Source organism: Condylura cristata, unplaced genomic scaffold (genome assembly GCF_000260355.1).
Source record: "Condylura cristata isolate star-nosed mole 26May11 unplaced genomic scaffold, ConCri1.0 scaffold00034, whole genome shotgun sequence".
NCBI lineage: Eukaryota > Metazoa > Chordata > Mammalia > Eulipotyphla > Talpidae > Condylura > Condylura cristata.
Genome location: NW_004567135.1, coordinates 14,913,092 through 14,928,665, shown reverse-complemented (window position 1 = coordinate 14,928,665; position 15,574 = coordinate 14,913,092). Strand labels below are relative to the sequence as shown.

Here is a 15,574-nt window from a genome sequence, read left to right as displayed (position 1 = left end):
AAAATAGTAGCATTAGGTTTCTATTGTAACATGTCAATTACACAATTTAGTGATTTGAAATACACTTCTATTATCTCATAGCCTTCACGGGTCAAGATGTCTGGGCACAGATCTACTTAGGGTCTCACCAAACTGCAGTCTCACCCAAGGCTCAGGCTCCTCTTCTAGGTTCACCAGGTATTGGAAGAATTCAGCTCTTTTGATGCAGGAATAAAGGCTTTGATGCTTAGAGACCACTATTCCATGTCACAACACCTATTTTTTCTCTTCATGTACCAATTTATTTGTGCAAGGCCAATAGGAACATCTTCTTCTGCTTCTTCTGTCTCCATCCTTTAGATCACTTTCACTTGATCAGGTCCACCAAAGAGAATCTTCCTTTGATGAACTTAAAGTCAACTGACTGGAGGCCTTAATTGCTAAATTTCTTCACCTTCGTCATATAACCTAATCACAGAAATGGTATCCCATAACTTTCAAAGGTGCCATTCAAGGAGGGGGACTTATAGTAGGGATGGACACTGGCGGACTGAGTAGCAATAATACCTAATGGAAGGCATTACCTTCTCCTCACTTTCTCAGTATGCAAAACTTTACTGGGTCACCACAGAAAAGGCCAAAGTGCTCAAAAATCCACATTTCTAGAACAGTTACTGAGAGCTAAGTGAACTTTTTTTTTTTTTTGCTACAAGGTGATCACTGCAGTCTTTTTTTTTTTTTTTTAAGGATTAATCCTTAAAATTTTTTTTTTATTTATTTATGCATACAGAACCGGGGTACAGGCTAGAGGTGCAGGGGCAGTGAGGAGTCACCAGAGAGAGAGTGGGGAGTAGAACAGGATAACTGACGAAGTACACTGCTAAGGGGAGCAGAGGGTGGGTTAGGAGAGGTCTGCTGCACCATGTGGGTCACCTCTGGGGCAGGCGGGGATGGAGCTCATGCTGAAGTGGCTTTAGCTTCTTAGTGCTGTGCTTTAACCCACTGCGCCACCAGGGAGGACCAAAGACTTTATTTTTTTAAGATTTATTTTATTTATTTATGCATACAGAACCGGGATACAGGCCAGAGGTGCAGGGACAGTGAGAGGATTCACCAGAGAGTCGGGAGCAGACCAACCAAGTACACTGCTGAGGGGAGCAGCAGGCGAGTCAGGAGGACTGCTGCGCCATGTGGGTCACTTCCCTGGCCAGGATCCAACTTCCACTGAAGAGGCTGTGGCTGGCTTTGCAGTGCTGTGCTTTAACCGGTTGCCTCAAAAGGTCATTTAATTTTGCTTCACTGATGTCTTAATCCTTCTAATACTATTAGGTCCCAGTAAAGCAAAATAGTATTGTCTCTACCTTAGTATTTCCCAATCATGTCTAGTCCACTCATCATCTCTCCCTATATTCTTTTATGGGAGAAAACTGCCTCCTCCCTTTTATTCTTGCAAGAAACTCTTTCTGTGTGTTAGGAGTGGCCGACCTAAGTCTCACTAATTAGTTTCCTCCTCCTAGCCACAATTACACTTGGTGATTCATTAATCATATCAAATCTATTCTCATGGTTAGCTGTCCTCCATTAGACCTAGTGTGATTCAGCTCCATTTAAGACCTCTCCCGGTTTGTGGAAGCAAGCCATTATTTTTCTTTTTATCAACCACATCTTTAAAAAGAAAAACCATGCAAATTCACAAGGCCAAATTTTAGAATTAACTTTGGATATTAACACGGAAAGTTTCCCCATAGTTTTTGCAGGGTTCTATTTATTTTTTTACCATTAGTATATAGATTTCTCCTCCAAAAGTATGAACCTTTACAATGCTCAAAATTTTTTCAATTATTTTTTTCTTAGAAAACCTGTCAAAGTTTGTTTTGTGCTCAGTCTTTTCCCTTGTATTAGACTGCTTTGATTGCATGTAGCAAAAACAAGTTTCAACAAAGACAGAAAACCCTTGCAAGAAAACTGTGATGATTCATGTAAATAAGCCAATGAATTAAATTACAGTAGGAGCAATAAAACAATTCTATGTGCCTGTTCTAAGAAATTGAAGCAGCAATATAGCTACTAGTATGCACAAAGTTGATATACCATGAAATTATGGAAATTGCTTATAATACAATTCCACTGGAGTAACAGAGAGCTCACAAATGAAATTTAGAAAATATGGACAGAAATGCCAAAAAAATAAAAAAAACAGTTAACAGTGACTCCCTCTAGGAAGTAAGATTAGGAGAAGGGGAGGGTTATCAGTTGACAAAAAAAAAAAAAAGAAAAAAAATCATACTCCCTGTTACTTCATTTTCGATTCTAGCAGTTTTATTTTTAAAAACACATCCAATGACAACAATTTGGAGTAATTGTTTCTGTGTTCTTTATACTTCTACCCTCCATTTGAAAACGGCATACAGTCAAATGTATCTGGATCCATTCTGTGATGAGGTAATAATCCAAAAGGATCACTGGTTACTTCAAAAGAACCTGAAAGATGAGGAGAAGACAAACAATTCAGTTTAAATCATAAATTACATTTATTTGGCCTACCCTAAACTCTATGTCTAGTGGCTAGAGAGTCAAGATCAGTTTATAGGTACAGTACTCTCTACCTCATAAAGATGGTGCAAATACCATTTTTTTTATTTTATCCCTGAGTTATCTATTTCAGTTACACACCATTTATTTTCCTCAAAGTTAATAGGAACAACTAATATTTTACAAAATTCAACTCAAATTTATATTCTTACATTCTAAGAACTTAGAAATATTCAATTTCCACTGGTCCATCTCATCAAATTCTAAAATGTGGACCATCCATGTGTACTCTGATACACATGTCTGAAGGCAGATGCTGATTCAAAGGAAATGAAGCTGTTTACCCCAGGAGAGACAGGCACAGAGAATGCAAGTGAAAAAGGAGGAAACACAGAAAAAGCAGCAGGCAGGATTTAAAAAAAAATAATGGCAACACTGGAAAAGCAATTCTCAGAGGAACTACACGAAAGAGAAGCACATAGACTGAGGTGAGAGAAATACAAAGGCAGGGAGGCAGAAATATGACCAAAGAAAGAGGGAAAGAGGACAGAAAACGAGAAAGATGAATCAAGAGTGAAATTGATGAGCAGACAGAGTACAAGTAAATGGGACTAGATAAAAGATAACCAGTTAAATAAAAAAATAATTTTTATTCGATTATTTTTTCAAGCTATAATTTCTATTTATCCCCCCTATACTCCCATTTCTCATAAAATGCACATATTTCTCTTACAGATTTTTTGAAAATCAGGCTTATTGTAAAATACAGTAATTCTCAGAACCTCCTACTGGCACAAGTCATTAAAGCACAACACTATGAAGTTGTCTGCAGCTACTGAGTTCAATTCCTGGCCGGAGAGTTGACCCAAACCTCTGCCCCACCCACTGCTCCTCTCAGCAGTGTGTTTCCGTAGATCTACCTGTTCTGCTCCCCACTCTGGCTCTGGTGAATCCTCTCACCCCCCACACCTCTGACCTGTTATCTCAGTTCTTGTGTACATAATAATGTTTTTAAAAATACAGTAATTCTCACCATCACTAAGGCTTATATATTGGATGTGCTAATAAATCAATGGGTAGAATCCTTACCCAATGCATATCAAAACATCAGATTAGATACTTACATCAATCACTTATAACTCAATCAAACTGGAGAAAACCCCAAATTTTACATAATTCTAAATTTTTTCTTCTAAAGTAAAGAAGGATAGCACCAACAGGACAAACTTACTAGTGCAAGGACCTTCAGGAATTTATGTTTACATACCATTCACTTACAAAACATTAGTATCAGAACACAAATGCATTCTTAGTTTGAAATAACTTACAATTTATTGTGAAAATCCAGAAGTTTCTTTGTCCTATTTCCATTTTTTGCCCCCTTCACTTCGCTTGGTCTATAATGTTCTCTTTCTTCAATGGTTTGTCAGCAGCCATCAATATGAAGACTCCTTCTTCTGCTGCCACCTACCAGTTTATTTCTCTGCTGCAGCAGAAGGGCATATAAAAAAGTTCTTGCTTACTATTCAGATTAAATAAACAAAAAATTCATTTAATATTTCCTATTTTTGTGTATGTACTAACTTCCTCACTTTTCCCCCCAAACCTCCCCTCCAAAAGTCAAACAACAAAAATCCCAGCCACAGAAAATCAAACAATGTATGATCAATGGTCATGCTAAGCTGGGAAAATAAATTTTTTTTTTTAAAGTGGATTTAGACACCAAGCAGTTGCCATCCCAAGGAGCCATTTCCTTTCTGTTACATTTTTTTTCCTTTAACCATCCCTACAACCTTACAAATGAATGCATGACTCAAAATTCTAACAAGGTAGTCTACAACGTCTACAAATCTTAAGTTCAGAGACTACCAACTGTGGAAGATGCAGCAATAAAGTTTTTCAAAATAATTCTAGAAACTAAGGGTGTTAGGTGCTTTACCTGCTTGAGTTTTCAATGTTCTGGACTGCTTATTGCCCAATGGCTCTGAATACATTAAAACACGAACACATACGCCACCTACATTTAAAATAGGGTAGCATTTGTATGCCCATTTAAACAATGGGTATATTTTTTCAAAAGTAATAAATTTAATAAAGCCCTTTTAGAAGAACTGACCACAAAATGAACATTTCCTAAAACTATATACATACAGAGAAGAATTAGGGCGAAAAAGGAAGACAGAGTGACAAATATAATAGCAGTTGTAGAACTAGAAATTAACACATCAATATTTTTTGTTTGTTATAATCATGAGATTGATTTATATTTCAATTTTATCTGTCATTGGAGTTCAGGTTGCAAATTTTGTCTATATTAGCTAATAAAGAATAGTATTCAATGATGAACTAGTAAATAATAATGGCTTTTTTTTGCTCCACCCTCCCACTATCTTTACCCCCCCAAAAAATGTATAATTTTGACAATTCAAAAAATAAAACACACACTGACAAAACACCATAGGTTAGTGAACAGTGGCACTGCAGTGACATTGTTTCTACTTGCTCATTCCTTCCCCCGATCTCAAACCCCACCCTTTGACCTCTGTATATGGGATGAGCCTGAGCAGGAGAGTTGGTGATGTCAGGACTGCGCCGTTCCCGGATGCTCCTAGAGGCCTGCTGTGCTTCTGGGAACTGGGGCACAGGGATGTTTGTCTGACTGAAACCTAAAACAACAACAATTCACCCCACCCCTCATGTTCCGAAAACCCACAAAAGCAGCCAGGTATATATACTATATATGGCCCCTCTAATAAATTTGAATACAGTAAAATCTGAAAGCAGGTCATTCTTAACAAATCAGTGATATTCATGGGGGCAGCAGAATTAAATCTTGCATGTCCCACACAATCAGACAGTCCACATCGTATAATGCTGGACATTCTTGTTAGCAAGAGAACAAGGTTCTCCTAAATAAGTCTATACATCATAAACTACTGCAGGAATGTAGTTGGGATTCCTATGCTAGAAATTTTCAGTTCAAATCAACAGGAAGATATTTTGTCTTAAGATGCTTTGTGATTTGTTTCTTTTTAAGAGTGACATAAAGTTTAATTGTTTCTATTTCTGGCTGAAATGAAGCACAAAACAGCTTAATGATTTCATGCCTTCGGCTACAGAAAGTGCATTGCAAGTTAGCACTTACTTTTCACTAACCAGTGACTTACTGAATAGACATCTAAAAGTCACAGAATTACAGAGAAATGTACCTTGAAAAGATACTGGCAACTTTCACTAAAAAAGAAGGTAATCTCTCAAAATAATTAGTATTACAGCTAAAACTTTAGGAAAGATAGGGAAAAGAAGGAAAGGGTAGGTTGAATGGGGTAGACAGAGGAGGGAATTGCCTATGTATTAGCAGGCTATTAAAAATGGCTAAGGAATATTCTTGTTCCTATCTCGGACTTTGCTTTATACCTTTGGTTAATCTGTTTAACCATCTTGTGCTTCAGAAATGCCCTCGAATCTATTTAAATCTATGATTCTGAAATGTTTAAACTATTATTTTATGATCATCTCAAACTGCCCACAACTATCTCTTTATTGGAACTAGTGTCTCAGGAATGCTAGAATGAGTAGCTCTGAAATCACACTGCTGCTAAAATAAATTCACTCCCTTTCACTTTTATAATGCCATAGAAAGAGAAGCACTAAGATCAACTGGATGGATAGTGTGGTGCATTTTTATCAAATGTATAACCTAGTACCTAATTTTACCTTTGCAAAACACTAATTTTCCATACCTGTCAATTCCTAATTGATGTCTTTATACTGTGAGCTCACTGTGTATTCGGAACACCAACCTCTGAAAAAGCTTAAGCCAGAGTAGCACAATGGAAGAAACAAACAAACCCAAAACAAAAACAAAGCCAAAAAGTCACACTCTAAAATACTTCATTATAGACATATATGCAAGGAATGGAGTTACTAAATGGCTACAGCAAATTCCCAAAGAAATGCCTGAGTTCATCCCAACCAATTCAAATTCTACCCCCATAACTTCCTTTGTTTAATCAAAGCATTTGCTAGATATATTTATGCACTATTTTAAAAATGAGTTATTATAAACCCATGGTGCCTTTAAAGTACAAATAGAAAGGAAATGTTTTTAAAAAGTAAAGTTAGCCTTGTGATGAAAAGGAGAGTCAAATTACCTGCAGGCAGGCTGGGGTTGTGCCTGAATCCAAACCGCTGCCATTTACCACTCAATATACAGCTGCATTATTGGGGGAAGGGGAGTTTAGAAAGGCACTGACCCCGAAAGTTCTCAATACTTCTCACTCATCAGCAGGAAGGGGGAAGAAGGAAAGTTTTTTCTCTGGGTATATTTTTGTTTGTTTGTTTTGGTTTTTTGGCTCCTGAAAAGGCTGGCAAAGAACAGTAACAGTGCAAGCAGTTAGAATATTTCTTTTGAAACAATTTTTAAAATGCAAAACATTAAGGAATTAAAAACACCAAATTTTGTTAATATAGAAAGAATTTTTCACTAGAGTTAGGAAACCACCCCAAAACAGCATGGCAAAAGGGCATTGGTACAAAGGAAATAAAATACCACACAAAAAATCCAAAACAAAACTAAAAACATTTCAAATTAAACCTGGAAGACTAGAAGATTCCAACAGCAGATTTCTGTCCACTACTGAAACATTCCAAAATCCAAGCTTCAAAGGCGCCTAAATGTCTCTTAAATGAAACTTTGTTTTTGTTTTGTTTTTTTTTTTTTAAAGAAAAAAAAGAGAGAGAGAGAGAGAGAGAGAGAGAGAGAGAGAAAGAGAGCAGTGAACCTGGTTATAAATCCTGCAATACATTACATTAAAAAATATCCTATTACAACAAAAACAAATTTTAAATGAAATTAAACAAACAAACAAACAAATAAAAACAGTAGCAGCAGAGGTTACCTGTCTGAGCACCTACATTTTCTTAGGAGGGGATCGTGTCTCACCAGCCATATAGCCCATAAACCTTCTCAAAAAGAGTGAGCCAGGAGAAAAATGTAACACAAGATTTGATTTCACAATGTCTCTAAGCTCCCCAGGCCCCAAAATGGGGATTCAATGAATGAAGAGACTTTTTTTTCCATTGTTTTCTTCTTGAGAAAAAGGAGATGATTTTGAAAGTCAGTAACTTCTTTCACGGATTTGATGCCTTCAAAGTCTGATAAAGTGCTTGATGAAAGTAAGTCTCTTGATGGATTTTTCTAATGTTCCAGGGAATTTTCTTATTGAGAGCATATACAGAAAGATTTCAAAGTTCAGTGGAGTAAAAGCCAGCAGAAATATCCAATCATTTATACACACCAAAAGAAAAAAAACTATTAAAAATTTTAAATGAAATCATTTGGTGTGTGCATGCGTGTGCGTGCGTGTGAGTGAGAGATCATGGGCAGCATAAAAATAGAATCAGAAAGGAAATCTTTAAGAATACAATCCAGAATTACAACTTTTACAATACGTAATAATTTTACATTCATAGTGTGGCATCATAATAATTATACATGTTTTATAAACACACTTTAACCTCTCAGATTATACAAAAACTATTAAACAATATGAAAATATATTTAGCTTTTCACTTAAATATGTGAACTGTTTCAGTTGGGTTCTTCCAGAATGATTTGTTCATATTCTTTGACCTTAATTTTTGAGGGAATTCAAGAAGATATTCATGTTCTAAGTCTAAGATGACCATTCCTGCCCTTCTCATTCTACTATGTTAGTGTATGATTCAGAAATGGATTGATAACACTATATCTTTAAAATGTGTAAATGCACAAAAGATGAGCAAATATTGAATAAACTTAAGGTAGAATAGTTTCAGATTTTCTTATAATACAGTTCGCTAATCTGGTAAATTTTTTTGGAAGACTACCTTTTTCCTGGTAACTTATCCCATCCAACACAAACCTTGAGTTTTTCATCTAATATAGAGAGGGTGAGCTATTTGTGTTTAATACTCCTAAATCTATATGCATGTGATAGGTAGCTGTTCAAAATGTACATATCATACTTTATGTGTCAACCATATGGTCTCTACACAAACATATGATTTACTTTAGTAGTTCTTTCTATTCCAAATGGTATGCATCCTCCAAGTATGGTCACTCAGTTAAAGAAGTACCAAGTATTTCTTTCTGTTTATCAGAGGATTTATTTATATATGTGTGTATGTGTGTGTATGTGTGTGTGTGCATGTGTGTCCCCCACAATTAACACTTTGGCAAGTCAAATTGTCTTAAATGCAATTAGAATGTCCTAAATTAGAAACTCCTCTTATATATCTTTTTTCTGAGTAAAATGAGACACTACACAGATTAGAGGTACTATTCTATTTGTCAACAATCAACCTTTAACTCAACTTTAATATAATTTAATGCTATGGAAAAAACAATTTTTATTACATTCCTTTTTAAAATAGGGGGGAAAACTGTACAAGTAAGCATGATCAAACCTCTGTAAAAGCTGGTTAATACTGATGTTTTATTATTGCCTTGAAGTCTCTCTAACAGTGTCCAAGAAATTATGTTTAAGGTCCATCTGAAGGAAAAAAGCACTGGAGAGGCAAGAAAGGACTTGGGTAAAAGCTCCAGAGGATTGTAGGGAGATGAAACTTGCTGTTTAAAAAATTATGTTGAGCTCTGCAGCATCTCCATTTCTCAATACCTTCCAAACCCATCAGTGGAATAGTTTTACCCACGTTTTAAAGGCTCATATTATATGCAGTTTTGGGGCTTTTATAAATTCAGAAAGTAAAGGAATATAAAGAGTGAAGAGTTTTGAAGGCTTCAGAGTAGGGCTGTTAAGAGACTCAATACTGCTAAATAACTCCCCAAACAAAAATCTTCACCCCACACCACCCCACCCAAAAACCTATATGTAACAGGAGAAAATGCACGGCCAGAAGCATTGGAAAAAAGTATGTAGCCTTGAATAAATCATACACTGAACAGTCTAGACTGGAGAAAAAAACTGAACATATAGATATGTGTGTGTCTATATATATATGTGTGTATATATATATATATATATATATATACACACATATATGTACACACACACACACACACCATACACACACACAAAGACCTAGCAACATCTATTCTCCTTATGTGAGTACCTCTACCCCAGTAGAATATAGTTATGAAAACAACTGAAAAACTGTTTCCCATCATGCTCCACTTTCTAGAATCTATCCTTTTTGACTGATTGGTGTAAACAAAAGCAAAACACATACACATGCATGCGTGCATACACACATATATACTCCCTTGTAGAATGTGAAAAATGCAAACATATAAAGCTGGTTTCAGAAATTACTTCAGTCTATAGGCCCTTGATTCTCCCCCACCCCAAAAATATTTTTCCTCATCCTCATTCTCTAAATGCCCAACCAACAAAAGAAAAAAGGAAAAAAATAAAAGGCTCTAAATGCACATGTTTCAAGTCAGTGTCTTGTTAACAAAAAGGTAGCATTTTCTTCACTTTGGCCATTGTTAAATATGCAGGCATAGATTAGGGAATGTTAGACTAGCATGTATTAAAAAAAAAAAGCAACATTAACAGAGCATGTATCTTTCAAAAAAGACTAAAACACTAACAAATACAAGTCAATGTACATATTTTAAACTAGGGTAATTTTATCTACATTGGAGTAAATGTTATTTTGTGTACCAGACATTGCAATACTGTTCATTTTCCTTGTATCATGCAAACATGTCAATTTTTGTCCTTAAAAAAGCCTTTATTGGTTATATTCACCTTGCCCTCCCACCCAAACTAAGGGAAAAAAGAGAAATAAGAAACCCAAGTAAAAGGGCTCCTTAAGATTTCATAACCTATGAACATAAAGCACCTAGTAGTGGTAATAGCAGAATTTTCAAATTTGTATAAAATAAATTCCTGTAATTTAGATAGATGCTTGCAACACAATGTGTAATCATGCCATGCTGAAATGTGAACCAACTGTGCAAAAATAAAAGGGACTATGAAAAAAATTCATATGTTCTTCATGGCCTGAGAGCATAGGTATTTTGAATAATTTAAAAGGGTAACCAGGAGAGTGTAACAGCTCTTCTGCCTCTCTTACTATGGGATTTGTAAAGAAAGTCAGTAACAGCCTAATAGCAGAGGTCTTGTCTATTGCCCCCTCCTCTCTAGCTAATCGTATTCAATTTTCTCTCATCTTCCTGAGCATCTTCCATGAACAGCATTGCAAGTTGGTTTAAAAGGGGGTTGTGGAGGGGCGGAGGGAGAGAAGGGGGGGAGAGAAGAAAAGAAAGAAAGGAAATTTTACAAGGGTTTTGTTGGTTAATTATTTACCAGTGGAGTCACTCCACCAGGAGTTTGATTTCATTGGCTATCAGTTGGTTCATGTTGAATAGCCCCCCTGGGAGCTTGGTGAGCAGCTCTCGCTCCGTGCTTTCAGGGTCGCTGTCAACAGAGCTGGAACTTGCGCTCATGTTGTCAACAGCAGTGCTGGCTGGGGGACCCAGCTCCGGCTCACTAGTCTCACTGGCTGTGGACACCACGGAGAGCAGGGACATACGCCGAGTAAGCCGGCCAGAGGGCAGAAGGGAGGCGGCATAGTCCGCTATGATACCAGCTACATCTAGATTACAAGCCTTATCAAAGGCGATGAAACCTACATTTGCATTTGCTTCGCAGACACAGAAGGAGCCGTCATCTTTCATCAACAGGTCTATGCCACACACATCCATCCCCAGGATGTTAGACACCTGGATAGCTAGCTGCTTCCCTTGTTCACTCAAGGAGCACATCATCCCCACACCACCTGGGAAAAGAGAAGCTAAGTTATCAAAATTACACATTTTAGGAATAAACTAAAGCTGACATTAAAGACTCATCTTCTCTTCTAAATGAATAGTAAAATCACATTTGGGACTTTGAAATCACAGCTTGCTACATTAAGGAACCTCCTAAGTCTACAAAACTCTTGCATAATACATAAAACATACATGACAAAAATATTAACAATGTTAATTTCTAAAATATATATGTGTATGTATGTATAAAGTGATAGAGGAAAGGCTGGAATCTTGGAATATTCCAAGATTCCAAGTCATTTGACTTGATAGGACTCTTACTGTACAGCACCCAGTCCAATCCATTTAAAGTTGCTAAGCCAAAGAATTCTGGGGTTTAATGTAACTTCTTCATAAAGATGAAGTCTGGGGCTTTGATGGTATCTGAGAAAAGTATTAGATTTCCTTACTTGAGATATTCGCTTCAGGAAACTCTGAGATAGGACTAGAAAGTAAAGAATTTTGAGAACAGTTTGGTTTTTGGGCTCTGTTTCTCCACAGAAGTTAAGTCGACATCAGTATTACTTTGTGAGTGCCCCTGATGCCTTTGATGCCAAAGAAGACAAAACGTAACTGCATAGGTGAGCTGAGTCCACCTTACCACTGAGGCTGGAAGCATTACAGTATAAGAAAAAGTACTTCAGGAGGGGAGTAATACACTCGCCTATGAATTAAATGACTGCTTGAATTCATCTGGACTATTCCATATATCTAGAGAAGAACACTGACAGAACAAGTCACTAACAACCTAAATTTAAAAAGTACAAGCAGTTTTGGGAGTTTCAAGTTTAGCCCAAAAAGATTTTCTGAAACCAAGACAAAAAATTGGATTTTCCAACAAAGAACTTCAGTAGAGGAGATAAAGGAAAGTATAATCATTTGGGGGGACCTAGCTTATCACTTGGCAAAACAAGTGTAAGAAATACTTAGAAGTGCACACACAGGAAAACTAAGGTGAAATCACAAAAGTAACAAATGTGGAACACTGAATGAGGAAAAAAACTTATTCAGAAGAGGTACTATTAGAGGAGTAACAATTACGAAGATCTTTTTCTAAAACTAAAAGACAGAAACAGCTTACTAAAATTCAGTTTTATCTGATAGAAATATAAGAAACAACTCTGATCAAAGTATAAGAAACAACTCAAAAAGAATAAATTACCTCCCCTACTCTAAAATCAGAATAAATTTGGACATTCGATTGCAACACTGTAACCTAAAAGGCAGTATAACTAAAAGTATATTTTTACTAAGAATCAATATATCATTCTCCTCCCAAAAAGAAGACTACATGCAGGTATCTATCATTCACATAAACATTCAAGGAAATTAACCAAGGAAAGATACCCATATAACAGGAAATGGCTAAAAATAGACCTCAAGATATGGGGATCTGGTAGTGTTAAGTAAACAGTGGTGAGTTGATGATTGCTGTATAGGTATAATTAACTTTAAATGATCAAGAATACTTGGGAATGTGCCATGTTAAGAGTTATATAGAGATTGGTGAAACAGAACAGATATCAAATAAGAGAAATGCCAATACAGACTTGAATAAAAATTATTAAATGAAATGTAATGCCAATGAGAGTAGGGATTTTCATCTATTTTCTTTGTTACTATATACAAAATACTGCTGTAACATCACCACTTAGGTTTAACAGAAACAAATAGGAGGCACTCAAAAATATTCTCCAGGAATGAATCAACAAGGAAAAGTCAACCTGTTCTAAAATTCATGGAAGAAAGAGGGAATAGGGATAATGAGGAAAAGTGAAGGTAATCCAAGGATGTCATATTATGGTGAAGACATAGGGGGTCAATCAGATACCCAGGAATATTAGCAGGGAATTAAGATTGATATTCATACAGTAAAAATCACCACAAGGCTCTGAAAAACCCCATGCAGAGATGGAAATAAATACATAAAAAGACAGCATGACAAATAGATAATAAACAGACTATTGAATAAATATTGCTGGGATAACCACTTATTCATTGGGGATGGGGGAAGAATGTCTATCTCTTAATGAACATTATCAGTTTTAGGTACATTAAAGACCTAAACATGATAAGCAAAACTTGTAAAAGACTACATGTACAAGAATAGAGGGCCTCTCTGGTGGCACAACAGGTTAAATTTCTGCACTATGAAGCTATTCAGCAGTCACTGCAGCACAAATTTGATCTCCCAAATTTGATCCTCAGCCAGGGAGCTGACCCATGTGGCACAGCAGACCTCTCCTGCCAGGCCCACTGTTCCTCAACAGTGTATTTCAGTGCATCTGTCTGTTCTGCTCCCCCACTATGTCTCTGGTGAATCCTCTTGCAACCCCACACCTATGGTCTACACCCCAACTCTTGCATGCATGCATAAATAAATGAATCTTTAAAAAAAAAAAAAAGAAAAGAAAATGACTGTGAGTTAGAGAACAGTTTCTTAAAAAAAAAAGTTAAGTAGAGAATGTAAAAAGATAAATATGCTTGATATTAAATTCAAAATAACAAGTATTTAAGGCCATGAACTAGGTAAGACTACTAAGAAAATGAAATAAATATAGAAAATCTAGGCTAAACTCTTATCTTCTATTCTTACATATATGACTAAGGTATATAAACAAAAAGATAGCTCCAAACACATTTAGATTTTGAAAAAAAATCTCATTTAGTCCAGTGAGTAAAATGGGTTAAGATACAGGTTAAATGAGCTACAGTTATATACAAAGTATATGTATGCCTCAAAGTAAGTATGCCTCAAAAGATTAGACACTTAGCTCTGTTTAGATGGCTTATACATGTGTGAACTGGAATACTCATGGAGTCTAGATGAATGCAAATTTATGATTCAGAGAAATCCAATTTCATTAACAGAATAAACAACTCAAAAATATATACTTTTAATGGTTAAGTCTATTAATCATGTTGAATGAGGAAGGTAGTAGTAATGTTACTTATACTAGAGAGATAACTGCATTGATTTTACCTAGTGAGCAGTTGCTTTGCATCCTCCCATCTGTTGAGCATCGTAACATGGTGCCAACCACACGACCTCCCACAACAATGACACGCACATCCCGTCCATGAGACTCTTTAACATATTTCTGGAACAGGTATGGAGCTTCATGACGAATAAGATGGCTTAGATCTGCCAAGTGGTGCTTATCTCGGGCCAAGAATACAGCTTTGCCTATAATTAAAAAATCAAAATATATATGTAATTAATCAAACTGTGGGCAGCTGCTATCTATTGCCTCCATTTTCTAAATATCAATTTGATTTTTCAGAAGCAATTACTTTTTAACAAAAGTAATAGTTATCATAATTGTGAGACAATGCAAAAAAAAATAGTTACGAATCTCCTACCGTGCCCGAACTCCCAAAACTTTCAGCAATCTAAAATTCATTTCATAGTACATAACGTGAGGTAGAGGGTATACATCTGTATTACACTCCAGATAGCCCATAATGTCAGCCTACCTTATTAGCAAAACATACACCTTACACACTGCACTGTTTATCTATTTTTATGCCAACTGTAGTGTCTATTTTGAGTCATGGTTATAAATCTTTTGACATTCTTCCTATCAAGATGAGAGGGACCTATGTCTCATGTCATCAAATCTACTACTGAGACGAGGTCATAGGAAGTCATGCAGCTTCTTGTTTATTAAAGCATTCAGTGTAGAGGCCTGAGATTGCCTTGGCTGTCAGACTGTAGAGGTCTAATAACTGCAATGCAGTGAGCAATCCCAGCTGAACTTTGATCCAACAACCTTTTTATGTCAAAGTACTAAACCCTAAGAAGCATTTAGATTTAGGAATAGTTTTATGATTTAAGAAATCTTTCCTTAATCTAAAGTGATTGAGGTATTTTTCAGTGAGTTGGTAAGACATACTGTCTTCTACACCTTCATAGTTTTGCCTAAATTATTAAGTCTTTGAACTATATAAATTCAGGTGGTGGGGGGAAGGATTACTTAGTGATGTATGGTGCTTGAATTACTGAAGAGGAAGATAATGACAGTAACTTCGGAATCTGTCTAAATTAAAAACGCATCTTAAATTCTCTAGAATACTTGCTAAATGACCAGAAAGAGCTTCCAGTAAAAGTAAACAATAGTAACTTTCTAAGCTGTGGTAATGTGGACCTAACAATTTTCTTCCAATAATCTTTCAGATGTCTTGTTTCAAAAGTGAAAAATTTCAACCAGAAACAAGGATATTATCAAATCAAGAGCCATT

General features: G+C 36.0%; 1 protein-coding gene and 1 long non-coding RNA gene across 7 annotated transcripts in view; both read right to left on the bottom strand.

Moving 5' to 3' along the window:
- Positions 1-1,223: 1,223 nt before the first annotated feature.
- LOC105854360 lies at positions 1,224-4,843 on the bottom strand. Its single transcript, XR_001146037.1, has 3 exons — positions 4,451-4,843; positions 3,840-3,997; positions 1,224-2,460 (listed from the first exon to the last, which is right to left on the bottom strand). It is a non-coding gene; the product is annotated as an uncharacterized LOC105854360 (long non-coding RNA).
- A 1,999-nt stretch (positions 4,844-6,842) lies between these two features.
- The window catches only part of RIMKLB (ribosomal modification protein rimK-like family member B), a 33,272-nt gene continuing 24,540 nt past the window's right edge, over positions 6,843-15,574 (bottom strand). For 5 of the 6 annotated variants that reach the window (XM_012732536.1, XM_012732537.1, XM_004692932.2 and 2 more), the window contains exons 5-7: positions 14,316-14,519; positions 10,830-11,301; positions 6,843-6,878 (exon numbers count right to left, since the gene is read on the bottom strand). In XM_012732536.1, coding sequence (XP_012587990.1) covers positions 10,838-11,301; positions 14,316-14,519 — 668 coding nt within the window. In that variant the 3' untranslated portion in view covers positions 6,843-6,878; positions 10,830-10,837. Of the gene's footprint in view, positions 6,879-9,543; positions 11,302-14,315; positions 14,520-15,574 lie in introns of those variants that run through there. The other variant, XM_012732534.1, reaches the window with a different exon arrangement.